Source organism: Melanostigma gelatinosum (assembly GCF_949748355.1).
Source record: "Melanostigma gelatinosum genome assembly, chromosome: 2".
In the NCBI taxonomy this organism is placed as follows: domain Eukaryota; kingdom Metazoa; phylum Chordata; class Actinopteri; order Perciformes; family Zoarcidae; genus Melanostigma; species Melanostigma gelatinosum.
The window spans coordinates 30,460,696-30,487,811 of NC_136635.1; the positions used below are offsets into that span (position 1 = coordinate 30,460,696).

The following is a 27,116-nucleotide window of genomic DNA, read 5'->3' on the forward strand; positions in this document are numbered from 1 at the left end:
GAAAAAGATGTCGGCGGAGAGGAAATAATGAGAGGAAAAATGGCTCAATTTACCTGCTCCCTTCAAAGAGCGGGTCTCCATTACCTGTGTGCCATAAAGCAGGAGGAAGAGGACACAGTGAAGGATCTGTGATCAGATTTCCCGTAGACACCAAACTGCATAAAACATTCCCTACTTCAGCTCCTACAACGACATTACTGATCTAAAAAAGAGACGGTGTGGATTTCAACATCATTGATTCATAACGTAAATTGCTGCCTTCAAGTTGTGGAATTCATCAGAGCGTTGCTCTCCCAGAATCCTTCCAGAAACCAAGCCCGGATTTAAAAAGTCATGTTTCATTCGTTTTCATATCTATGCAATTTGCTCCCCCAGATGTCTTTGTACTTTCTGAATGCACCTAAACGTCCCACTGGGGTTCTGCCTTCCTCACCTATTGGGGTGCACTCTTATTGGCAACGGCTGGTTTCCATTTCATCCTTCCCGCGTGGGAGCCCAGATCACATTCCCCGCACTCAATTTGCACCGAGTCGAGGATTTCTGAGGGCATTTTGACTGCAGACGTACTTCACTCTGGTCTGACCTGCATGTGCTTTATTTCCCTCCAACTTCCAGCTTAAATCTTCCCAAGTGTTGCTCTGCATTTCGAGAAGGAGTTACAGGAGAGCGCCACCCGACTGAATAATCGACGTACGTTATTCCTGTGCCTCGGGACGTGATCGGTCAATAACTGTGAACTTCTCGGAAGCTGGAAAACTCGAGAACTAACCCTTAAGTGTTTGCGGAGTGGGACGTGAAAGTCTGGCAGTGCTCCTCAGATAATGGATGGGCCAAACAAGTCAAGGCTTCTGACTCTGAATTGTAATTCTGTCCCGGGGCACAGCGATGACATGCGTGAATAATTTAAATTGTGCGGAACTCTCCTTTAAGTGACTGATCTCGGTCTTTAGCTGGGGAAAATCAATTAAAAAAACCAGCTCGGGCAAATCAATTACAGTTTCCATTCTCTCCTTCTAATCAGTTCCTGACTAACACTTGGCAAACCGCGTGCGTAGACAATCAATGAGACTAACGGGGTGCAAAGTAGCGCACTGTTAGAAGTTAAGGGATGATACTCGAGCAGCCTTCATTAAGGTGGAAGTACGCTGAAGGATTTCAGACAATAACACGAGGTCAGGGCTTATTAGCAACAGCAACTTCCAACACAGAGATCCTTCTTCTCATGGCCTGTTCCTGTTAAGCAGACGCTCAGAAAGGAAGCATGAAACTGTTTGGATGCGTAACTCGAAATGCTCTTGAAAGCTCTCTTGCCTGCAGCTATTGACAACAACAGGTGCGTCTGTCTGCAGTTTTCGATGTATGACGCTTGTAAACGTGCTTTACCGCGTGAGCGGCTGCACTTAGCCGGCATTTTCAAGTAGTTAGGTTCACAAGTGGATACCTTTCCATTTCCTTCTCAAGTTATTTCACAATTTCACAGCCGTGGAACGGCGCCAAGAAGAGAACAGAGTGAAGTGAGAGTGGAAACAGACCCTGGTGGTTTCCCCCCCGGAGAACCGATGCTCGTCAATGAGACGCCCGCTCACTGGAAACACTGCATTCAAACACACCTGACAGAATGAAGCGAGGTGATCAATGCAGCAGAACAAAGTCTTCGTTCAGATACGCATGAAAGATCACTTAAGATAAAGCAACACTTTACTTTAACTGTCCTATTGAGAATTCATAAATAATAAATAATATATAATTGCACAGACCTTGATGAGAGAGTGCAGTCGCTTTGCTGCTTGCTCTTACCTTTGCTTACCTCTGCTTGCCTCTGCTTGCATTTTCTTGCTTATCTAAAATATATATATCTAAAATATTGAGACGCATCGGTTTCTATCAAACAAAGATGCTTCAACAGGAGTTATAGCACATATGTGATCACTGAAAAATCTCTGCTCACAGCTACATTATCGTGTCTAGACATGTGATTAATGGTTTATATACTGAGAAGAAAAGCTTAATAGAGGCGGTTAAAATAAAGTGTTACTGATTTTTAATAGCTGGCTTTTTTACGCTTTTTTAAGTTTTACGAATGGCGCCATCAGAAGGAAATACAGGGCCTCGTGTAGTGGCCATGATTCTCCTTTAACGGCTCCAGTACCCTTTTGGTTTAGTCTCTTCATTCGCTCTTCATGACTTCATTTTTACACCAGCGTTGCCTCACCATGACATGTCCCAACGCACACAAGCAGATAGGAAATCACCTGCACAGCCGGGCCCCAGGCCGCTGCCATCGACCCGATGGCTATAGCGCCGTGAAGGGGTGCGAACCCAAACGATCCCGGCCACACTGTCAGCACTCTGAGTGGAACCTCTGGCTTCTTTATGCTCATTTGTTCCCGAGACAGCTGAGAGTGACGGGAGAGATTTGAAACCACATGAACACGGTTTCATGTCACAAACGAGAATAAGACGCAAAAGGGTGAATCCATAACGGAGAAGACATTTTAATGACCTTTTCCCAAATGAAACACCTGACACGGCACGCGAATATGAACTAAAAATGAATATTTATCTTTAGTAATTTATCTTTAGTAAAGGTCATTAGGTACCCTTTAAGAGTATTGAGACCCTAAACCAAGGTGATGGCGTGATCCTCATCCGTAAATAGTTGAGTCTCAAGGTTTGTTAGATATGTTCATGCAGAACGTGAGACTGGACGGTGAATTAGTAGGAACATATGTGTTGGTGTTGGCTTTGATGGTGTTGCCATTCTCTCCCTCGCTGGTCTTAAATGCGTTGACTGAGGAGGCACTAACTGTTGCTTGACTCAGGCTGTTCCATACTGGTGGTGTTCTACTCGAGGAAAAAGGTTTCCGTGGACCAGGCTGGTGTTGTACCTGTAGCTTCAGATCGTGACCTCTTGTATTGGTGCTGAGGGATTTTTTGAACATACTATTGCCACATACTTCACAACTTCTGTCAGACTGTACGCCGGCGATTCCTGTCAGTATTTTAAAAGTTTGGACCATGTCGGCTCGTTTGCGGCGAAATTCCAGCGTTTGCAAGTTGAGGCTGGCAAGTCTTTCTGGGCATGAGAGGTTGGAGAGGCCGTGCACTAGTCTAGTTGCGCGTCTCTGGACTTGTTCCAGGGCATCTTTGTCCCGCTTGAGTTTGGGCGACCAGACGACTGAGGCGTACTCGAGGTGAGGACGTACCAAGGATCTGTACAGGTGGAGAAATGATGTTTGATCCAAGGACCGGAACGTGTGTTTGATTGCTCCCAACACTCGGTTGGCCTTGGATACCTGGGTTTGGATGTGCCTGGAGAATGAGAGGTTGCGGTCGATAATTACACCAAAGTCTTTCTCTTCTTGTGTGATTTGAAGCTGGTGGGTTGTGCCATCGTTGGTCCTCATTGTGTATGTGGGTTGGTGTTCCCGAGGTGCATTGTTTTGCATTTACCTGGGTGAAATAACATGCACATTGTTTGGGCCCAAGATTGGAGATGGTCCAAATCACACTGAAGACTGGAGTGCTGCGTGTCATGTCGCTGTGATATGAATATCACAGACTAATGACGCGAGGAGGTTTTAGAGCAGCCGACGGGCAGAATTTTGTCTTTTAATTTGAACCCATCAATGTCAAAATGAAAACTCTTTTTCGCTTCGGGGCCTTTGTTGCAATCAGCGTTTGAACTCGGCGATCCCAGCAGACGCAGGAGTCTGCGGCGCGTCACTGTCTGAGATATCTGCTCGATTGATGTCTACGTCTCAGCACCCATGAGCACATTGTGATATTTGGTTTCCTTCAACAGTGGATTTATGGGTAAACCTACTACGATGATTCACACAGCACGACGGCACTGTTTGTATACATCTGTAGCAATGTAAAGGCCTCCGGTGTAGTACGCCTTCTAAATCAGTGCACACATCCTTTCAGTTATTGATCTGAGTTTGAATCATTTATATAACAGACTCCAAGTCCTATCAATGTAGTTGCATAACGCTCGAGCAAGAAAGGCCAATCATTTCCATCACTTGTCTTGTGCCTATTGAGAGGCAGTGTTTTCGATTGTCTGAAACAGTACCTCAAAAATGTATAGATTTAATTTTGAATACATTCATCCTGTTGAATAACTTATTGTAGACTAATATACAATAGTATATAGAGCATCTTGCACCTTTATATTTCTAATAAGTACATAAAGTTTGGTGATATCTCATAAATCTGTGCAAAGCTCCGCCCAAACGCAACCTGAGCAGCGGTCTCATTAGCTGTGAGTGAAAACACCTGTGGGGCCTGAATGCTCAAACATTTGCTGGACTGTGATGCACCTGGAGAGGAGCACCTGTGGACGGTTGACGGTTGCGTTTGGGTGAAACATCTGCGTCTATCCTGAAGCTGTATGATGGCTATGAAGCGAGAGAAGAAGAGGACGAGAGGAACTGAACAGCTTGAGTTTCTGGTAAGTTTTGAAATTCGTCTGACTGGTAACACCATAAAATGTATTACATTCTATATTTATGTAAATAAGTTGATGTAGCTTGCTAACTTGCTAAGCTTCATGTTTAATTTCAATGCAACTATAGTTTGCAGGCGCAAAAGGCTGATGTATGTCGTTTACCATGGTTTCCTTTATGTTCTGTTAGCGACTCTTCTCCACGGAGGATGGTTGATTCAGAGGTCAATGCTTCACTTCCACAAGGTAAGAAGTAGCGTAGCTGTTTGTGCTAGCATGCACATTGTGCATTGGTGTCTTGGTTCTCTGCTCAGTTGGTGTTTGTGAGGCTGCTGTGTTGAAGATCTGATTGCGGGCTTGTCTTCGTTAAACTCGCTGATTTCTGTCCTTCTGCTATCTAACGTTGGCTATGAATGTATTGGTATTAATTGGAAGATTCAGTTATTTTGCGTGACTGCACATATACTGTATATAAGAAGTGGAAGTAGTCCGTCACATCTTATTTTTTGGCGGTCGCCATCTTGTTTTTTTGCAACCAGAAGTGCCACGAGAGGGCGGAGCTAAATACAATTGAACGCTGAATAAAACATTTTTTTAGGCGGCCAAAAACACACTGTGAAAGAGTTAAAGTTGTGAGACGAAAACACTGAAAACTCTCAGACCCGACAACGCCATGGTAGCAACCTGTCAATCACTGTGTAGCCCCGCCCTAAAGCATCCTCTGCTTTATGGTCCGTTTGACTCTAAATGGACCATAATCTATAAAATGAACATCATGCTGTATTGAAGAAGACTTGCAACTATAGATTGAGACATAAACTCATGTTTACAATGTTTACTGAGGTAATACATCAAGAGAGAAGTAGTCATTTTCTCATAGACTTCTATACAACCAGAGGAGTCGCCCCCTGGTGGACACTAGAGAGAATGCAGCTTTAACACATGAAGCTTTGGCTTCACTCTGCAGAACCAGAACTTCCTTGATGGATTCATAACAAACAGTTTGGGCTTTACGGATTAAAAAATGACTGAACTGACTATTCTACTAACAAAGAAGCAGCTAAACTTTTTTTAGATACACACACACACACACACACAAAGTACTAAAATAAACTGAAAGTCAATGCAAAGACCTATTTCAATACTCTTACTTCTACTACTACGAATTGAAATTATAATAATACGAATGATAATCGTTATACAATAAAGATTGTTTAATTCCCTCATCTCAAAGGATGGCTGGTGGTCTGCTGCTGTTATTGCTCTGTTTATGTTTGTCTGGCAGAGTGATTTGTCTCTTGAGGTGATAATAAAGCCAAGCTGACAAGGTTGTAAACCCACACGGACGTGGCATAAAGCACCCATGCATCAATTTTCAATATCACGCCGCTGAGTCAGGCTCATTTTCATTCACTGTTGACATTTTGAAACACGGCTGTGGCGCCACTGAAGTCAACCTCGTAGGACCTGTGTCGTCATCATCCTCTTCATCACCCTTAGGAGTCGACAGAGTGAAACAAACTGACCGTCTCGGGTGTTCAGAAGGTGTTTAGAAGATCTGTGAGCTGTTTGAAGTAGCTTCCAGCTGCGGCGCGGCGCTTTTTGTCGGGTCTAAAGCAGGTGTAATAAACTGGAGCGTGACCAGCCTGCGACGGAGTTCATCAACATGCACCTGCTGCTGCGCTCCCGTTAAGTCATGGCATCTGGAAGGCTGCCGGACTGTTACCATGGTGACGGAGGAGGGGAAAAAGCAGCAGGTCCTGATAGTCAGAGATGAACCATAAAATACAAACGCATGAGATAGAAATCAAAGCAACGCACACGAGGATCTCTTACAACTCAGTCCAAACATACTTGTGTGCGTGGACAGAAGTATTCAATGTTTTGTTTAAGTAGTTCCCTCAAGACCCTGTTTTAATTATGTTTGAACTTCTTCAATGACAGAACTAAGAACACTACAATACGGTTTGAATCCTGTTTTTGAAGACGTTTTAAATGTTTGGTTTGCATCACATTCTGCCGTATGCAAGCCAGCACACCTTTCTTGGTGTTCTGACCCACAATCAGCAGTTGAGCAGCAGATGTATGAGCAAGAGGGTTCAATGTTGTGATGAAGTAGTATGTTCCAATAGAACGCATACTGCATGTAACACTACATACTTTGAAAGGACAGCTGCAATATGTACTAAAAGTGAAGAGTTTGCGAATTAGACTTTGGTAGAGTTTCTATAAATCTGTTTGTTTGGATGGGATTCAGAAACGGTTCTCTTATGAATAATGACAACAAAGACTATTATTCAAACAGCTGAACATGTTCTGTTCTTATGGCACACGAAAAGTAATTAGAAAGGATAATTAAAATGAGACGAAGGGCTTGCCTCTTGTTTCCCGTCTCCTGACCGATCACCCATGACGGTGATCTAAACCAGGTGGTGTAACACGCCGATGAGTAGTCGTAGTAGTTATTGTTTAAAGGAGCAGTGTGTAGGATTTAGTGCCATCTAGTGGTTATGTTGCAGATTGCAACCGACTGAATCCCCCTCCGCTCACTCCTCCCTTTTCCAAGCGTGTTGGAGAACTTTTGTGGCGACCAGGAACCGTAGAATGCAAATGTCTCTCTCTCGAGCCAGCGATCGCTTTGTCCGGTGTGGTCTACTGTGGAAACATGGCGGACTCCTTGTAGAAGACCCGTTCCCTATGTAGATATAAAGGCCTTATTCTACGGAAACGAAAACACAACAGGTCTTAGTTTCAGGTGATTATGCACTATTAACACCTTGTTATGAATATCAATTCGAGCAAATAGAAACCTAAATCCTGCACACTGCTTTCACAAAGTGGACTGTTTTATTCAACACAGACAATAAACTGTGTTTAGGAGCCATGCACATAACTTAATGAGTGACATAATACCACTGCGATACTTCAAGTTGAGTTGGTGTAAGTCCCTTCTTGTGACCACGTTGTTAAATGTGCTTTGATGTGTCGTACTGTAAATGTTTTGTTAAATTCTCCAGCAGTGACCACGTTGAACAATGTACAGATGACACCAGTCCCCTGCTGTTTCAATAAAATATGAATGGCAGTGCTGGTTAATGGCCACCCGTTCTTCACCGCGAGCACTCTCCCTCGGTGCACCAGCTCTGCAGAACGTCGACGCCATCGCTAACATTTTACTGCGTTGTGCCGCTAATCGACTCCCGGGTGGACAACACTGAATTATTCAGAGGCTGAATAATGGGGCTCGCTCAACATCAGGGATCACAGATGCTAAGAGAGAGGCGGGACGAAAAGACAACGTTCATTACAGAGCGGTGCTGATTGGCTGACGGCCCAGAAGAACGTGCCAGTCAGGAAATAGTCACCGCGTTCCACCGCCACAGAGATGGAAATGCAACACATTCGACAGTTATATAGTCAGAATAACAAAGAGGAAAAGAGACCAAATAAAAAGTGGGGAAATATCAAAAGGTACAAAGGCATTAGAGTCGGGTTGGCCTGAGTCTTCGGGGACAGAGTTCTCTGTACCAACACATGAATAATATAACGCAAGCCAATTTAAATTGCCGATGATTTATGGTGGAGATCTACGTTTCCGATCCACTGTGGCATTAAGTGCTCCTAGAAGGCGTCCAATATAATGTGCACTAAATTCAATTACAGCACCTGCAGATTTTATTTGTCAATTTTTTTTTCATCATTTCATCTTATTGCAGGATACTCGAGCGCTGTATTGGGATGAAATATCGTCATGTTCTCAATCAATGAGATAATCAAAGTCATTTTTCAAGTAAAACTGCTCAAATATTCTCAGGCTGCAGCTTCTCAAATGTGAGGTTTTTCCGTTTTGCTCCATTTCATATTTTTTTTTACTTTTAATAAGTTTGTGTTTTGGGCTTTTCATTTAGGGAAATTGTTATGAACATTCTTCTGAGATTTTTGTTGTCTAAACAATCTGTTAATAAAAAAATATAAATTGTTGCCGCCCTAAATGCTGTGTAATATTAATTTCTAAAATATGAGCGTCAATATGTAGCGGTCATTTGTTCACTGCTCCTGCTGCTTGTACTGGTGCCTGTAATTCAATTTAACCAACAATTTGATTAAAACACAACAATACATGCACTTGACTTTTCATTCTACAATTGCATAAGTTCAGACTCGATCCTCTGACTGTGGCAACAGCAGTTCTGCATTATAAGATAACGAACACACAATCTTCAAGGGCCTTGACGCCATTTTTTTTTCTTCGCTGTGTCAACCCAGACTTCCTCTGGAAATGTAATTCCCTCCAGTGGCCAACCTAATCACACGAGTATTCCTTTATTTAGTGAGTTTGTAGGTAGTCAACAAAGACATACAGCACCTGACGCATAACGTTGGGTATTCATTTTAATTACAATCATTTTCTGGAGGTTTAATTGCTGAGGTGAAGGACGCAGAGGATAAAAGCTGTTCGTTAATTTGGAGATGGGAGCATTAATTAAGAGCGAGATGGATGTAATTCAGCATGCCCTTTCAATGCATTATTAAAACCGCAGCTGGAAATGTGACGGGATTACAGATTCATACGAGAGGGATCGCTCCTCTGCTCCGTGTTTATTTACAGGGGAAATCATCCTGAATGCATGAGCTGAGATAAATGGAGGTTTATTAACGAGGGAAGGACGTGTGAAGAGGTGTGAGCATGAACCATTTCAGCAAAAAAAGAAAAATCTCAGGAATTATTATGCTCACGACCCTCACAGACACCAGCACTGATGCAGCGTTACTGCCCCCGGCTTTTGTGCCGTGTTCACTCCAAACACAAAGCTGACTTTTCATGCAAAGATGGGAATGGAATCTAATTTGAATCGTGAAATACTTCAACTCAAGCTAGGAATTTGCGCAACGCTGTGTAGCGAAAGCCTTTCGGTGTCGAGAGTCTCCTCCGCTCATTACTGACGTCCTGACATGCAGGAAGAGAAGCCGTCTGTGGGAGAAGTTCTACAGGGACCTGACGGAACTGTGTAGAGATGTACGGGTGTAAACCAGACATAAACAATAACTTTGTGACCGTGTTTACGCCTAGAAGACGTAATTCTGAGTGTCGATAGCAGGAACAATGTGTGCAAAGCCCAGAAACAAATCAATCCAAACTCCATTCGGAAAACCAGCAGCAAGAGTTGTTTGCTTGTCGTCGGGCAGACGGACCCAATAAAGCTTGAATAACATCTTTGTATGCATTGGCATTATTTTGTGACTGTATCCTTTTTTATTCGTGAATAGTCAATTAAATCACACAGCTAAATATATGATAAAGTAAATGAACCAGGACACAACTCACTTTGATGGAATTGAATCGTGATATAATCATCAGGATATCGTGACACACAATGACGTTGTCTATATTGATAATAAGCACATTCTGACGCAGATTTGTCAAACTCTGAAATATTTTGGAGGATTATAATTTAAAAATTGCCGTTTTGTTTTTACATCACACTTTACAATGTGATTAACAAATGTATATAAATTATTTTGCGCTGTAATTTTACTTGAAACTTATGTTCATTTTGCACTTACCGGTAAGTTTTAAATTAAAGGAGAAAATACTTTTAATTTGTCAAGTGTTTAATTAAGAGTATACAAAAAAGGGCCTTACGGTTATTTCATGGATTATTTATCGAATTACCAGAAAACGTGATGTTGTTGTCGAGATGAAAGAACTAGTGCTGGGCAACGATTAAAATATTTAATCGCATTGTTATGGCAAAGTTCAACAATGAATTATAAAGTAGTGTATTGCGCACAATTATATTAAAAGTACTGCTATATGAACAAAAGTGCAATAACATTTGGTTCACGAGATGCAGGCAGCATGTTTCATACTTAATGTGAATATAATTCATACTTTGTTGGCATCTTATTCTGAAAACCAGATGTTCGTCTGAAGAAACCGGATGTTGTCTCACGTTAATCTTTCCGCTAACTTTCAAAGTCCTTCGCTCGCTCCCGATCTGTGCCGTTTAAATGCGTTTACCGTGAGTTCCAGCATATCGGTGCACTAACATGTAAGTGTCTGCTGACTTTACTAGCGATGTCCAGTCGTCTCCAGGGAGAGCAGCAGCTGGTGCAGCTTCTCTCTATTTTTTTCCCCATCTCAAAAGGCTCAAGCACTTTAACTTGCATTATGGAGGATACAACACGCTGAGAAGCACTTTAGGAGTCTTACCTCGTCTTGGTAGATGAAGAAAAGCATGATGGACAGAATCTCCAGGAAGAAGATGAGCAGGAGGAGGATGAAGAACTGCGAGAGACACAAAGGGAAGAGAATTATTGAACACACCATTTATCAGTGAGGAGGCGAAACGACAACAAGGGAGATAATGAGCATCTGTCTGTGAAGAATGAAAGAAGTCTACATTGAATAGAAGGCAGCAGACAGCAGTACGTGAGGGAATAAAAGGGAAAAGTAATAAAATGGCCAAAGAGTGTCGAGGAGAAGGAGTTGGCGAAGTAAGGATGGTCGAGGAGCGTCGATATTTCTAAGTGGCAGGTCAAGAGAGCAGCGAGAGGAGGAGGAGATATACTCTTTTTTGGCTTTGTTAAAGGAGCCTCATTTTATTCCTCACCAGTCGCCTCCCACCCCTCCTGCTTGATGGGCGATTCATCTTCTTCCTGTGGGCTCGAGTGAGTGCTAAAAACAGTTACGAGCTCAATCATCAAGCACTCTGCTGGGGAGGACGTCTACCACACGGGGGGGGGGGGGGGGGGTCATTTGAGACAATGGTGTAATATTCCAGAGCATCATAAAAACAAAATAAATAAAAGACATCTTGATGAAATGGCACTAGTTTATCAACTGATGCGTCTGCGGACCAATAACTCCACAGAATGTCGAACAGGTTGGTCCGGACTGAAGTATCTCAGCTCTGACTGGATTGCCATGAAATTGATTCGAGATATCCTCGATGAAGAGAGGTGACATCTACCACTGCTTCAGTGGTCCCAACTACAACCACCAGCCCGTAATCATGGAATGTAAGACGGGACCTTCTGAGCCTTAAGAAGTTGGTAGGAGGGCTACAGGCAGTGTATCAATATGATATCAATAACGTGATATGAGACAGGATATCGTATGATCTAATACGGAATAAGTGAGTGTTTTCTTGGTTTTTAAAAACTTCATTACAGTAGAATGATGTAATCCCCAACACACACGCCCTTTCCAGGGATCTTATTTCAAATTGTCCGTTTGTTCATTTTTTGGGAAATCGTTAAAAAAGATGTGCCTTTGAACTCCAGCCCTTCCATGAGAATAGGGACGGGGCGATTGCATCACTATCGTTATACGAGTGTAAATAAAGTCTTAGATTTTGGATATCCTAGTATGTCATCGGTTCATAAGGCTGTATTACAGTGAAATTATGTAATTTCCTGAACTCACCAGACTGTTCTAGAATTTCTTTGGCCATAACTCAAGAATTCATATGCTAGTTATGACAATTTCACACAAATGTCTAACAGGATACAATGTTGAAATGATGACATTTTAGAGAGACATGGCTGTAAACTGCAACATGACGGATGTTTATTAGCTGTGAGCACTTCATGTTTGCAGTGTGTTGATGGAGGAACAAGCGGGTATCTCTCGTTTACTCTGAACACTTAAAGATGTGATGAGTCTCAGTAGCGCTGCAGGCGATATGGAGAAAATCTATTTTTGACTAAATATCTTCATTGATATTGTACTGTTGATATTTACACAAAGTGATGTTTGATCGGTAATCAGTCATGTGGATATAATGATGAAGTATAAAAAAACAAATATAACAGCTAGAACACCCTGGTATGTTCAGAAAATGACATCACTGTAACGTAGCCCTTAAAACCAGGACAAGACAACACTTTTGACTCATTACGATATCCAAAACAAAGACGATATCCAGTCTCGTATCACGTGAAGTTATCGTGTTGTGACTCCTGACAAAAGAAAGCAGAGCTGTGCAGAAGCAGGCTGCAGACTCCCAGCCTTGTGTTTCTGGATGTGCAGCCACAGAAAGCACGCGACCATCTCAGAGCTTTCAAACCGAATTTAAAAGTAGAGATGTTCTTTTCCACAGACATCATGGCTACATGTCCTCCGTGTGCTGCAGCTTGACAGCGGGTGTGGGGGTTGTTGGTTCACTGGAATCAAGCGAGGCTGTCAGTTGCCCCCCGAGGTCTTTTCCTGGCAGCACCTGCATGAATGAATGACTAAACATGGCAACGGTGGAAGGTGAGGGAGCAACCAGGTGACAGCACATCGCCCACGGTGTGTTTGAGTCACTCAGGCTCCTTTTCAAGTTCCTCCTTTTCAAATCTGTCCGTGCACACAACACTAGAACTATTGGAATAACTGAAGAATTCAAATGTCGACAGCAATTATGAAGACTGGCACCAGGCCATCAGCCTTCATTTAGCGACACGTTTACAGCCACTTGTCGAATTAAATATGATGACAATTACTTTCCTTTTTGCTATCTGTAAACATGCTGCAAGATGTTGTCTTTGTCTGCTTGTTGTTGAAAATCATTGAAGATTTAAGAGCACATCGTTTGGGAGTCCTGAATATCTAAACTTTAACCGTTTTCTAACAAAAGAGAAAACAAAAACTCAACAGAAAGAATTCTCATTCATTGCTTCCTCACCCTTTTACCATTTCTCTCTCTGCCTCTCAAAGGCAGGTTTCTCTCTTTGGCTCTTGGTGTGTTTGTTGGAGTCTGCGGAGTCGCACCAGAGAGCAGAGGGACATCGTTAAGACAGAGAAACGGATCCTCTCCTGCACTTGGAGAACAGACAGACTCATCCCCTGTGGCTCTCTGAATATTTCCCCATTAATCTGCTTATAACAAATTTAACTCAGACAACAGGCGGACTCAATGGGATCATTTGATGGCAGCAGACTGCATTTTGCCTTTTATAATATACTAAAAGGAAACTATTGAATTAGCTCGAGGGCTTTCAGAATGCTGCATTGAATGGGCTGCTATTATCTGCTATTATTATTATAAAGTAGCTGTAAATGACGAAAGCCCATTTGTGAACTGTGAAGACAGGCTGATAAAATAACAATAAACGTGTGCTAATTAAGTCAAGTGCAGAGGAATTGTGCTCATTCGTGATACATAATTAATTTAGCTGTAACTTCACGTTAATCATTAACAAAAATCGAAACAGTTTGTTGAAAACAATTTAATGTGTTTGTGGGGGAAAAAATTATTGAATTGAGATGAGAAACAAACAAATAGAGCATCATTTGTTCCAAATTACCTTAAAAGGCTGTTGCCTAACAAGACTAATGACTCTTGTTTATGTGACGAGATGCACCAGGCAGTGGAAATACATTTACATCTGTTTTAGTCGTGGTAGTTCAAGTAATGTTTGTGTAAACAAACATGGCTCCAGTGCATCTCAGCTAAAATCCAAAGAAGCCGTGTCACAGTGATAAATTATTATAAACAAAGACTCGGATCTCATTCCAGAAGGGCCCCGAACAGGCTCGATATGTTTTCCCGGAATTGTCATCATTCAAACTGAAATACGTTTCTGTGTTCGCAGCAGTGGCTTCCAGCAGCATAACTACAGGAAAGATTTATAGCAGATCAGAGTAGAAGGAAACAAAATAGGCCTATAAACAGGGTTTCTATGGATCAGAAAGCTGTATAGCTTTTGTAAAATGAGATTCAGCTGTTTTTGGACTGTAAAGCTCTGTACTGTCTGTGGTGGGAGAAGTACTCAAGAGCCAATAAAACCACTTAATTACAAGTAAAGGTCCTTCATTCACAACTCTACTCAAGAAACAGTAGAAGTCGTATCAGCATCGTGTAATTAAAGTTGTAAACATACTTGTTTTGCAGAAAAATTGGCAGGTTGAGGTGAAACTAGTTTTATAATATACAGTATTTTAGTCCAGTGGTGCCCAATGAAGGGTCGGGGGCCCCTCCAAAGTGTCACAAGTTAAATCTGAGGGGTCATGAGACGATTAAAGGGAGAAGACAAAAGAACACACAAAGTTTTGCAACAAAAATGTATTTATTATTTGAGACTTTTCCAGAATTTGTGAAGTAATGGTTAATTTAACCTCTTTACAGTCAATTAAATGAAACGATTTGAAATGTATGAAGGAGAAATGTGTCTTTGGTAGAACTGCGAACAACTCATAAACATGAAATGTCTCAATGAGACGTTGCTTTTATATAAAAGGTCACGAGCTGGTAAGACTGGGAACCACTGGTTGAATATTTATCAATGATAGGGACATCGGGAAACACCAGATCTGATAGATATTTTGGGACAAGACCTCTTTGGGCTTTGTACGTACTGAATAATGGAGGCGGGAGAGGGATTCTCTGCTGACGCCAGAGAACAAGGATTACCAGTAATCGAATCCACTAGTTACGATGGTGTGGATAACAGTCTCCAGGTTCTTGGGAGAAATAATTGGTTTAATGTTTGAAATGTTTCTGAGACGATAAAAGCAGGATTGAACCATCGATTTAAATCTAAGGTGAGGTTTTAACCAGAAATTACACAATTTCTCCTAATCTGAGTTTATGAAAGAAAACCAAGACTATTGTGTGAACTATTCATTTGGGTGATTTCATTGTCTGGAAATGGAAACTGACATCACGGATGGGTATAAAGTGGCCAAGAGGGACCATGTAAAAGGAAAAAAGCACTGGACCCAGCACTGAGCCTTGGGGCACCCCACAGTGAACCCGTGTTGCAACACAGAATCAGCTGTCTTCTAAGTCGGGCCTAAAGCATTGCAGTACAATAAGTACCTAAGTACAGTACGTGCGTAAATGTACTCCCCACCACTGTGCCCTGTATTGTATGAGATGAACTATCACACATCACTCTCTGCATCTTGTTAGAAGGCTGCTTTCAACCCTCAAATCGTTCACCCAGATTATGTCGTCTCAGACAGAGCAATTGCGAAGATTCCTTTTTTGGCCTCAAGACCTTTTCAATTTCTCAACACCAGATAACACAAAAAATGTGAGAAGAAAAAGCTTGTTACAGCTGTCGCAGAGCGAGCCTGTGGGAAACAGATAGCACTGACGCGTGTAATGGTGTGTATTATCATGTGAGTCTATCACCAGCGATAAACTCAGTAAAGTGGTCCTTTAAGACCTCTAAATTCCTGTCGCGTTGGACCGGTGTCCTGCAGCTTTTTGTTCCATTACAGTGTTTGTAATGTGAGAGATAATGAGCCACAGCTGGTCTGTATCTAACTGAAGCCTTCAGGGGGGAACAAAAACCTGCAGGACACCGATTCTCGAGGACCAGACGAGAGCTTCTCGGGGTTGGGCTCGTCTTCAACTGTGTCCATGTTTGTGTTTACAGGTTCGTACCACCGGAAGCAGCGTTGCAATTAGTCACTGGTGAATTGTGATATTTACTCCCCGTTTAAGTAGACGTTAATGTATCTGAAGAACAGCACCTTTTATTGGCCACTGAAGACTGAATGCACACTGCACGCATTATGAAAATGTGTGCACTGCAGACGGCGCCCTTGTATGCAACTCTTATTTATGTGGTGACTTGTTCGGCCAGCAGTGCTGATATCCCTGTTTAGCGGAGATTGATGACTCAGCAGGGCCTTGGGATGAGAACTACAGTCAAAGTCCAGGCACAGGGATTGAATCCTTTGTGTTCTTCCACGCAGTGTGAAAGCTTCAGAGGCTCTTTGTGTGGTGGCTGGTGAGGCAGTCAGGCCCACAGTCCATCAGCACCCTCCCAAATCAATACCTTGATGGGATCTTTCCAGCCTTGAGCGTCTATGGAGAGTAGCCCTCGAGGCGATAGCCGCGTTCCCTTCATATGGCGGATCGAATCGTTTTTTACAGGTTCTATATCTGAGACCCACGTAAGAGGGAGCTTCCATTTCCAGCACAGTTACCTCACCTCTCTGACTAATTTGCGGGCAGATTCGGTCACACCCCCCATGTACCCTTTGACGTGCACGACTATTGACTGTCTGAACTCACTGGTGTGAAACATGACTTTAATAACCCATAAACCCTGGTTGAAATTGAACTTCGGAGAAATTCAGTGTCATCAAAAAGGCTCTTATTGTTAACTTAAAAGGACAGGGTATTGGATTTTATTACCAATTTTAAATGATACTTAAATGATAAAATGTCTGCTTTCTTTTTCATTTTAAAGGGTCTTTGATGTTTTTCAACCTGGACCCTATTTCCTGATCTTTTTGTGTCTAGGTGAAGACCTCAATGTTTGAAATTGGTCCGGTATTGAAGGAGAATGCTGCAGACAGCAGCCGCTAAACGAGCCGGTACGCCAATGTATGTTGACTTAAAGTGCTCGTTTTCTGCCACCTACAGGCTCAGATTGCTATCATAAGCGCCTGACAACATTATGGAAAGAACCCTCAGACCGTTCGTTTGATCCGGTCTGTCTGTTCACTCAAAATAGCCTCATTCTGAAATCTTGCGACGTATCCACACGGTTGAAATCATCTAAATATTCAGCCAAAACATTTAAAATCTTTTTGAAATCTCAGCTGACATCGTCTTTGCAGAAAATGAACTACGCTTTCCCGTCTAAAGCCTCGTTTTGAAATTCTATTGTTGTAACTTGGCAGAAAATAGTGTTTTCATCTCTGTGTGAAGCGGAAAATGGGTCTTCAGGGCCTTTAAGAGCTCGTTTCCACATTAACATTGCAAACCAACATTTCACTCGGTAACTTTGTACAAAAACTGCTGCATTACTCAATCAAGACTGAAGCTTACACAAGGAACAGGACGTTTTTCAGTCATTTAACGTCTAACATGTCTTTGAAAATCCAGATAACAGAATTGCAAAAACATTAGCAGTAGTTTGTGGCTACAAATCACAAGATTCACTAAAAGAAGTAATACTTTTGCCACCACGAATCGCAACATTAAGTCCTCAAATATCTCGCGGCCATCAGCATGCTAATTAGCCCTGACATTTGAAGAGAAGAGTCTTTTCTAATCTCCATGAGGATCGGGCTGCTCTCACTCATCAAAGCGCACTCACTACATTGACGCAGCGCAGGAATCGGTCTGGTCACTGTGGGCAAAATCCCATGGATCACGCTAACGATCGACACTGACTCATTCCCACAGAGCTCATAATTGCTCACCCAGCTGTGTCGTTATTTCCAATGATAATTTATATATTTTTTCCCACACGGAATTCTTCTTTCTGATGAATGCTGTGCAGCGTCGGTGCTTGATTACATGAGCTTGTTTATCAAAATAATTACCAAACTTTTAAGCATCCGGGATTCACACTTCATCAGGGATGCGCCGTTTGAAATCAGAGCAAAATGTGTGTAGATTAGAGCAGCACAATATTTCATGTCAAGCTCTTCCTGTTGACTCGATTTGCGTATTAGGGAGTCTCTATCTATCTATCTCTCTATCTATCTCTCTATCTCTCTATCTATCTCTCTATCTCTCTATCTATCTATCTATCTATCTATCTATCTATCTATCTCTCTCTCTCTCTCTCTATATATCTCTCTATATCTCCCATACACCATTATTTACAAATACAACACTGTTTTAACGAGCTGAAGGGGAATATTTTTATTAGTTTATGTGGATTGAAACAGCTGCAGCTAAATAATGTTAATTCTGTTGGTTTGCCAATGAACCACAGAGGAAAACTCTTCCCGCGTCTGTTCTATTTAAACTCGCTCAAAGGAGGCTCTGCTCGTATTTTTGATGTTTGAAAGGACAGAGTGTGTTCCTATAGATAGATAAACGACTTGGCGTCACATCACATCATTTTCAGACAGCTGGCAGCTAGCTCTGTGGCTGTTGAGTCAGAAGTCTGAATGTGCCAGTTCAATGTATAAACATAACACATCAGTGTTTAAAGCAGCGGTGGAGGAAGTATTCAGTCACATCACAATTATACATAAATGGATTCAAATAATTGAAAGAAAAATAGGTAAATCCTCACATTTGAGAGGCTGGAAACAACAAAAAATAGTGTAATTTCTGCACAAAAAATGACTTAAATTATCAAAATAGTTGCCAATTAATTTATCAACTTATCAGCCAGACAACTAATTATTCAGGCTGTACGAGCTGAGATAATTGTACTGCAGTAAAAAGTACAACACTTCCCTCTAAATTGTAGTAGAAGTAGAAAGTGGCATGAAAATAAAATACAAACATCAAATGTAGAATGGAAGACTTTTCCACAGTGAAGCTCGCTCTGACAGCAGCTGTTCACAGTAAATACAGGCTGAATCACCAGCGTGTGTAAATGAGTGATAGAGGGGGACAGAAACTCAAAGCTTATTTACTTTATCAAATGTTAGTGATGTTATTTGCCCTGCAAACAACAACTAAATGTAATATGAGAACGTGACATCAACACATGCAGCCTTGTGTCTAAAGTCAGCGACGGCATCAGAACAGCTTTCTGGTTAATAACTTACCGTCAGCAGCAGCGGACGGCTCTCTTTGACGGCCCCCACACAGCCCAAACAGCCAATCACCATGATTATGGTCCCCACTGCGATGAGCAAGTTGGCCGCCGACAGGGAGGGAAGGGATGATGACAGGGTGGCGAAGTTTCCCTGGGTGACTGAGAGCCAGACTCCCACTCCCAGTATGCCACATCCTCCCAACTGCAGAGGAAACACAGAGAAAAGGGGTCAGTGACGCAACAACACCATCAAACTCACCGTGAACAGAAACACGGTCAAACACGGTGGGGGCATGAGGATATCTGCAGAATTGTTGTGGCTTTCGGGTTTTTTTACAAGAAAGTTTGAGGAGGAGAAAAACAAAAACTCGAGAAAAGCTGCAACAATTGGATTGGAACAATTGGTCAGATCAGTCCGATTGAGACTGATCTGACCCCATACCTTCACACCTATGGTTTGGTTCACACGGTATCAATGGACACATGACACAAGTTGCGAAAGAAGATCAACTGCATGGGTTAACAACGTTTCCTCATTATGCTAATTAACATCATTGAACATTTCAAAGAAAAAGAAGTATGATTTTCCCATTAATCACACTGAGTCGTGACATTAGGCTAATTAACACCTTCACTAAAGAGGTCAGGTGTTTGATATGTCAGAGCAATGTTTGAAGAATCCAGCTGCTCTCTTCGGAGTCCAAAGATCCTGTTTTTCCTTCTTTTGAATTTCCGAAATAATCACAGCAGGTTTTCCTTCAGAGCCACAGAATGATACTGAAAAAGTGTGACAAATATATGAAAGGATTATCAGACGCATCCGTGGTACACACACTCGCACTAAGGCCACGTGCCAGATCTCCCAGAGGCAATAACATTGACATGGCTAAATACAAACATTGTTTCTCGCCTCCAACTTTTCTTTCTATTTCCAGCCTGAACACGAGATCTCATTTAATGAGCTCTGGAAGTAGGGCAAGGCGAACATTTGAAATAAGCTGTCGTGCGGTGCGGCTCCATTCACTGAGGCAGGTTTCTGTTCACTGTCTAACTCGGCCGGGCGGTTTCAGCGGCGTGCAGATGAAGCGTCTTTGGGTCGCAATGCGCCCTTATTACGCTCCAGAGTGTGCTCTGTAATGAAGACGCAGTGAGAAGGGCGAGGGATCAAGGAAAGGGAACGCTGGGAATTGATGCTGGTGAACATTTTGAGGGCAGATTCTTGAGCTCATTGGAGGAGAGGATATAACAACATGACCAATATCTACAGATATCCTCCTTCAAATCTACAAGACGTTATCAACCAGAAACATTTTCTTTTCCTGTACCGATCTCCTGTAATTGTGTATATCCGTATACATAGAATTTATAAAACACTGCTATCAATTCATTGCTGGCTTCATCCATCTGTTGAATAGGGGTGCAATGGCTCATAAACCTCACGGTTCAGATTGTATCACCGATTTACTTTTATTCCCGATCACGCTTTTTTGCCGCCGATACCAATTGCCGCTCGTTTCCGATCCACATCGGCCGATGAAGATCATTTGTTGTGTTTTGTTGTGTTGGAGCAGCTGGTCTTACACGGCGTCAAGTTAGACAAACTGTGCTGTGGTTACTTAACACTTTATTCAGACAGGACAATATTGGGAAGAGATGATTGTTGGGCTGTCGCGGTGACCGTTACTGATCGACTTTAGTGCTATACACAGTAGCAGCAGCGCTGGGTCTCACGGTCCCTCCACTCCAGAGAGGGACAAGCTAACTAGCCAACCATCCGTCTCCAGAGCTTCGTCCGCTCTCTTTCTGGGGAGCTGCGGCCATAAAAACTAACACTCTGCATTTTCTTTTACTCGTCAACAGACGACGGGAAACTGTTCATTTTCTGCTCAACTCCTATTCTATTTCTTTGAGCTACACCCAGCAGCAAGTTAGCTTAGCATAGCATAAAGATAGCTATCCTGACTCTGTCGTAACAAAAGATAACAAAATCCGCCAACGAGCACCTCTAAATCTCACTAACTAACATTTTATATCGTGTTATTGTCAAGAATCAAAATGACTGACAGCGGGACTGTTTCACGGATTATTTTCCAGGCAACCAGCCGTCACTTGGCCGTTCTCCTCCTATTCTATTTCCACGCTCGGGACGAAATTCGAGCAACTTCTAATCATCACGGTTTCCAAAAAGTGGTCTTGTTTGTATTGACGTTCCTTCAATGTAGCAGCTTTTTACGGGGAGTTTTACGTTCACGACGATCACAGCTGGTTTAAAAACCCAGCAGTTTAAATCTTTACAGTCCCACCGATTTGCAGAGTTTTAATTGATGGCGCCATCTGGACTGCCTCCTCTTCTCACAGCAGGTCTGAGTTTGGAGCAGAGCCTCTGGCCGCTGATTGAAACGAGGCCCAGTCAGAGAGCATAAATACCTGACAACTAAACTGCCTTTTATTGCATCAGAAACATCACAAAAAGTTGGCGCAGAAATACCCACATTGCTATGATGTTGATGTGGCTGTGAAAGGAAGCCTCTCTGAACGCTTCCCCGATTAAATATACATGTGCCATCGATGTACTCGACTCCTGGGCTCGCGATGTGCAACACAGCTGGATGTTTGAATGAAGTACGCGACTACCAATGCTCTGATCTCGCTGCAGTCATGAGCTCCCCGTATATTTTCCAGCCAAATCATATAGTTGACAGGATATTCAACCTTTGTTTCTTTTTAATGCATTTACCACTTGACTTATTAATTTACAGGGTTTTTACAAAGGTAAAATAAAGTAGGCCATGAATATGAGTTTACAGAAAAATCCAATCCCTCCTGAGCGTTGAGTCGGTTGGTTTATGGCATTCTATCGGTTGAACTCGTTGTCGTCTTGCTTCTTCACAGTACATATTGTTTGTTGTTTGTCGTTTTGTAGAATAACAACAAACAACAAACGCATGTGTGCGGGCTCGGAGCTCACGTGTCATCTGCAAAGGCTCGTGCCGTCACATGATGCCATTGGGCCCAAAGAGATAACAGTCCCTTCCACACCGTGAGACATACGGCTTATTAATTAAACGCCGGTATCAGATCAGCACTCGTATCGGTATCCGCCAACCTTGTGATTAAACCCGCTCTTTCTCCTGAGCCACAGCTGCCTGTAAAGATAAGGGCTTAAAGATATAGATATATCACGATCATGTATCTACTAATGACGATTGTGCTTTTCTTCCTCTTTATAATTCCAACACTAAGAGAAAAAAGAAACGTTACAGCATTAATCAGGGGATTAAGGTGATCTCATGAACGTATGTTTTGTAAAGCCAAAGTCCTTTATTGAAAATGCACCGTTCCTTATCAGAACATCCCATTCAAGCCAAAGATTAAGTTTCATTTCAGGTGCAAAAATGACTTTGTTAGGGTTGGGAAAAAGATCATATTTTAGGTTGAAACAACTTCTTGGTTAAACACACTGACTGCCGGCTCTACTGACTCAAAATCCAACGTTTTGTTGACCCAGCCAACACTGCGGTCCTCCATCTGCAGACTTTAGCTGCTCAACAACGTCACACTGTTTACTTCTTTAATCAGTTTAAACAGTCACAATTCCGACAGGGCTTTGTCACACTTCTTTAAGTTTTTTAATGCTGAATGATTCATCTCCAACAAAGTTATTCTCAAATCTCTGGTAGTGTATTTTCAAACCCCTGAAGCAGGACCCTTATGTGTGCGGTTATGCACGTACCATAGGCCTGCTATTGTATATTGCCATCGCGTAATATGATCTTTTATTTTTTGCATTTCCACCATGAGCCTCCAAAATGTTCCCTTGCAGTGTGTGCAGAATGCAGTACTTTCATTGCTGAGTACTTTATGAAGGGAGTTGTGAGCTCCTTAGAAAATACTTTCTCTTCCACATGACAGCTAACCGTTAGCGTACTGACTGCTTCTATCAGGAAGAGCCGCAAGCGTCACAGCAACAGCCTTGATAATAACACAGTGATTGATTGATTGATTGGCATACAGACAAATCAGTGATGAATTCAAATTTAAACTTGCATTGCTGATGTTTTTATGCTAGTTTAGGTATTATTGCGTGTAGCCCAAGGCCTTCCTGTGTCCTTTCTGAGGGTCGACATGTTTCATTTGGTAAATGTTTCATCTGACATTTTATTTCTATCCTCACCCAGACACACACGCCTGCAAGACTGGGCTGCCAACTTCAAACTCTCTTCCATGTGGCTGCAGATTGTGGCTGAAGCAAACTGATTGATTCTTCACAGCGTCCAAAAAAAGCGAGCTCTGAATATTTCCTGCTAGAAACCACACATTCTCAAAGGCTGAATGTTTCAAATAGACTCGCGTAAACACTTTCTGATCTGCCCCCTTCATTGAAGTCTGGTTCAATTTAGGGAACTGCTTGGTTATCATTCAGGAAAGATCAAAGTCATCATTGAGGACAGTGAGGTCATTTGCTGTGTGTTGGTGGTTTTAGCAGCCTATGCATTGTTACAGTTAAACAAACCAAACACACGGTCCGTATTTCTTTGGTTCATTCCACCGTTTTTATGTCCTTAATATGTTTAAAACTCTAAATAAATAATTCAACAGTTTCCTAGATTATCATTCCTGAAAGTGTGGAGATGTTAGAACATCTTTAAGTAAATGTGGCTGAACATATGTTATCAAAATGAAATTGGTAATTGAAAACCTTGCATATTTTGTCAGTGCATGACTTGCTTCCTAAATCTATGGGAGGTAATTAACACCAATCAAGTTTCACACCAGCAGCTCATTTGAAAAGACAAATGAATCCATTTCAACTCATTCAAAACTACACCCCCCCCCCCCATCCATTTTTTATTTGAATGAATTCACAGCTAATGCTACGCCCAATTTCCCCCACATCTGTTCATTTTGACAGTCGTTTTTTACAAGTTGTCATAAGAGAGGAGAAATAACAAAAACCTCCTTCTGGTGGCAGCAGGAACAATGCATCATGTGATGGAAATGGTCTCACATGACTGAGCCCGAAATCCAAGAGTCAATAATGGACCAGAGAAATGCATTCATGCCTCTTTGATCTGGAGGTACACTATTATGTTTCCATCAGTGATGCGAAAGGCAAAAAATCTGCTGTTTTAAATCTGCTGAATATGACATGAAAGTATGAACCAGTTTTACTCTTTTTGAACATTTGACAAACATCAAGGAAGAAGTTCAAGTTGCTTTGTAAACCTCAGACACTCAAATTAAATTCTGTATTTAAAAAAACTCTTTGGTGTTTGGTGAGATTTACATAAACCTGTCACAACTCATCCATAATCTTGTCACTCTCCAAACTATTTGCAATTCAAAGGCTTTGGAGTACTTTTTTTTTTTTTAAAGGTATTAAAAATGTATCAACTAATCATATGAAGATATTTGTCAAGGGACACACAAATCTCATCCCACAAATCTCTTATTTGATCTTCTCTGACATTAAATTGCTTTGCCAGAATTTGGCAATTCATGGCGGGAAAGCTTAGAGATACTTTAATATCTCCTATAGGAGGTTTGTCTTCCTCCCCGTTTTGTTTTCCCAATTCTAATTCGTAGATATCCAAATAAATGATTTTGAATGTTATCCACGTAATCACGGACGAGGAAATATAAAGACCGCCAAAACAGCCACCTTTCATGTTCCTGTTTGAAACCTTTTCATGAGATATTATACGAACCTTTGTCTGAGGATTCGTTGCACAGAGGAAGGGCGACTTCATTCTCTGCTCAGGTAGACATTAAGCCGCCCTATCTTTACATCGCTAACAGTTGTTTGCGGCTATATTAATGATCCGAGTGTCATACAGACAACCTTTAAGGAGGTTGTTTTTGTCAGGTTGTTTTTGCTGCTCTTGCTGACCTCCTGTAGTGCACTTCTCTCCCTGCTGCAGTGATGTATTAGTGTTCTCCAAGGGGTGGTCCCTTCACCATCACACCACTGCTGGATGTGTTTATGGGTGCGTCCGGACACACTTTAACCACAGCTGTGCAGCGATACACTGATTTACTGCGGGTTGTATTTCTGGTAACCTCGTCGCACCGTCGCAGAGAACTGCTCAAAAACTTCCCCCACTCTGATTTCTGTTGCCAGTAACTATGAACTATGATATTATGTGAAGGAGTGTGCTGTCAGGTCACGTCTGTTTGATCCCCCATGAGAGAAAGGCACAAATCTAAGATGCATCGTGTTTTATGGGTGGCATCTGGCGCTGTCTTAAATGCCGCACTTACTGTGGGTTGTACCTGATGTGGGCGTGTGCTGAATATCTGAACATTCCTCTGACAGTATGCTGGTTTCACTAATCCATTTCAGCCCCTCAATGCTTCATCCATCACACAAATCTGATCTTCTTTCATTTGCAGAGTTGGTGTGATAAAATGAAATAAAAAGCCAGCGTCATACAATCAAACAGCCTCTGCACTAATATTATACTGATGCAATAAGCTCCCCGTTAAGTGGGTTTAAAACAGAAACTGTGATGTAATAGAGTTCAGTAAAGTTGCCGTGAATTAATTATGTAACGACAAATGAACAGCATGAATTACAAGCATGTAGAAAAACTCCAAAACAATAAAACCGTAAGAGTTTCAGCAGAAGTCTCCGTGAAAATCAATTTCTTCAAATGATGTTTTAGTCCCTGCTGTATTTATGAAGTGCGTTTTTTAAACAGTAGTTGGATAGTTCCCCATCAGCACAAGAAAAGGCATTAAGTGTCGCTGGTTTTTATGTGCTTTAATAATTAATTGAACAAGTGTCTGGGGTGAATCTTTGCCCACAGCTCTTTCACTTTCTGTTACTTCCTGAATATTAAATATTTCGTGATTGTGCAGATGTTTGACAGTTGTTGGAACCTTAAAGGACCCTGATGCCTATTCTTTCAATCGGCATCTTACTATAAGTGACTAGATGCTACATAAAGACACATCTCTTTGTTAAAGTTTGTGCAGTTTTTGGGCAGTCAATCGAAGTTTAGCAATATTCCTGCCGGAGTGGTTGATGAGGCCTGTGGGTGAACGTCGGCTGAGGTAACGTCGTTTCGTTCCTCCCGGTAGTCGTCGGCGGAGAGAGGGGGTTCGTCCTTGTCTTCCTGCCGGAGGGTTTGATGAGGCCTCGTGGCTGCGTCGGCAGCGTGATGCTGGAGGGGGGGGTGGGGGGGAGAAGGGCCCGGTGCCTCTTCTGGTCCCAGGACGAAGTCCAGAGGGAAGAGAGCGTTTGTGTGCTCCCTAGCTCGACGACGGTCGAAGGGAAAAAGCGTTGAGGTGTGATCTGCAGCAGTTTTGTTGGACAGTGGTTGCACCACAGGGGTCCTGGGGTCTCTTGGCTCTCGGCCAATGAGATTGCAGCGGTGCATTCAGGTGACTTCAGGAACCATAGTTTTTTTGGGGGGGGGGGGGGAATTCACACCCTAGTGTGAAATTCCTTCAGAGGAGGTTTGCTCTCATCAAACCACAATCGGGATGAAACCTTTGCTTGCAAAAGGGAAGGCCTGATTCTCTTTGTTCACAGCACATGTTGCAGCCATTTGGTCAGACCCCAACAGAGCAATCCGATTTAAAGTCCCTCGCGTCCCAGCTCCCACTTTTCTCTTTCCATTTAGTGCATTTTACACTGCGTCAGGTACTTAAATGTGGCTCCCATCGACACCTCGGAAGAGTGCCACAAAAGTAAAAAAATTGAATTACATCAGAATTTACAAGAGCTACTACTGGGCCTCTGACTTATGAGCCTCCGGAAAAATAATCCACTTAAATTTCTCCCCAGTATGTAAATCAAAATGTATTTAACCCAGCGGGTCAAACTGTGCTGCTGGTAGCTTATTCCCAAGGTGCTGCGTGTGTGTGATTACATTGTGCTCATCATCCAAATGAAATCTCAACCCTGAAACTACGTTCAGACACTCATTGCTGAATCCACACAGGAGGGAAGCTCGGTAAATTCCAGAACACTGCAGGTGTCTGTTGCCCATCCAGAACCCGCAGCAACACGTCAGTCGTGGGCGGAGAGGAATGAATCTGCCTCTCACTGTGAAGTCACGCCGCCATTTCCTAGTAACTACATCCGTTCTTTTTAACCTCGGCTGCTCTGCTGGGGCGCGCAGCATCTTCGCTGAATTATCTGTCCGTGCTCGACACAGAATTGCAAAAAAATCCATCTGTACTCGGATACTTAAAATATCTT

At 42.4% G+C, this 27,116-nt stretch overlaps 1 protein-coding gene across 4 annotated transcripts in view; it reads right to left on the reverse strand.

Moving 5' to 3' along the window:
* Positions 1–27,116, reverse strand: part of tspan4a (tetraspanin 4a) — a gene marked incomplete at its 5' end in the record, with an annotated part of 101,895 nt that overhangs the window by 18,013 nt on the left and 56,766 nt on the right. For all 4 annotated transcript variants that reach the window (XR_013772524.1, XM_079282079.1, XM_079282078.1 and 1 more), the window contains 2 exons: positions 10,665–10,739; positions 18,918–19,109. Coding sequence is in view for 3 of the 4 variants with exons in the window: in XM_079282079.1 (XP_079138205.1) it covers positions 10,665–10,739; positions 18,918–19,109 (267 nt within the window). The remainder of the gene's footprint in view (positions 1–10,664; positions 10,740–18,917; positions 19,110–27,116) is intronic.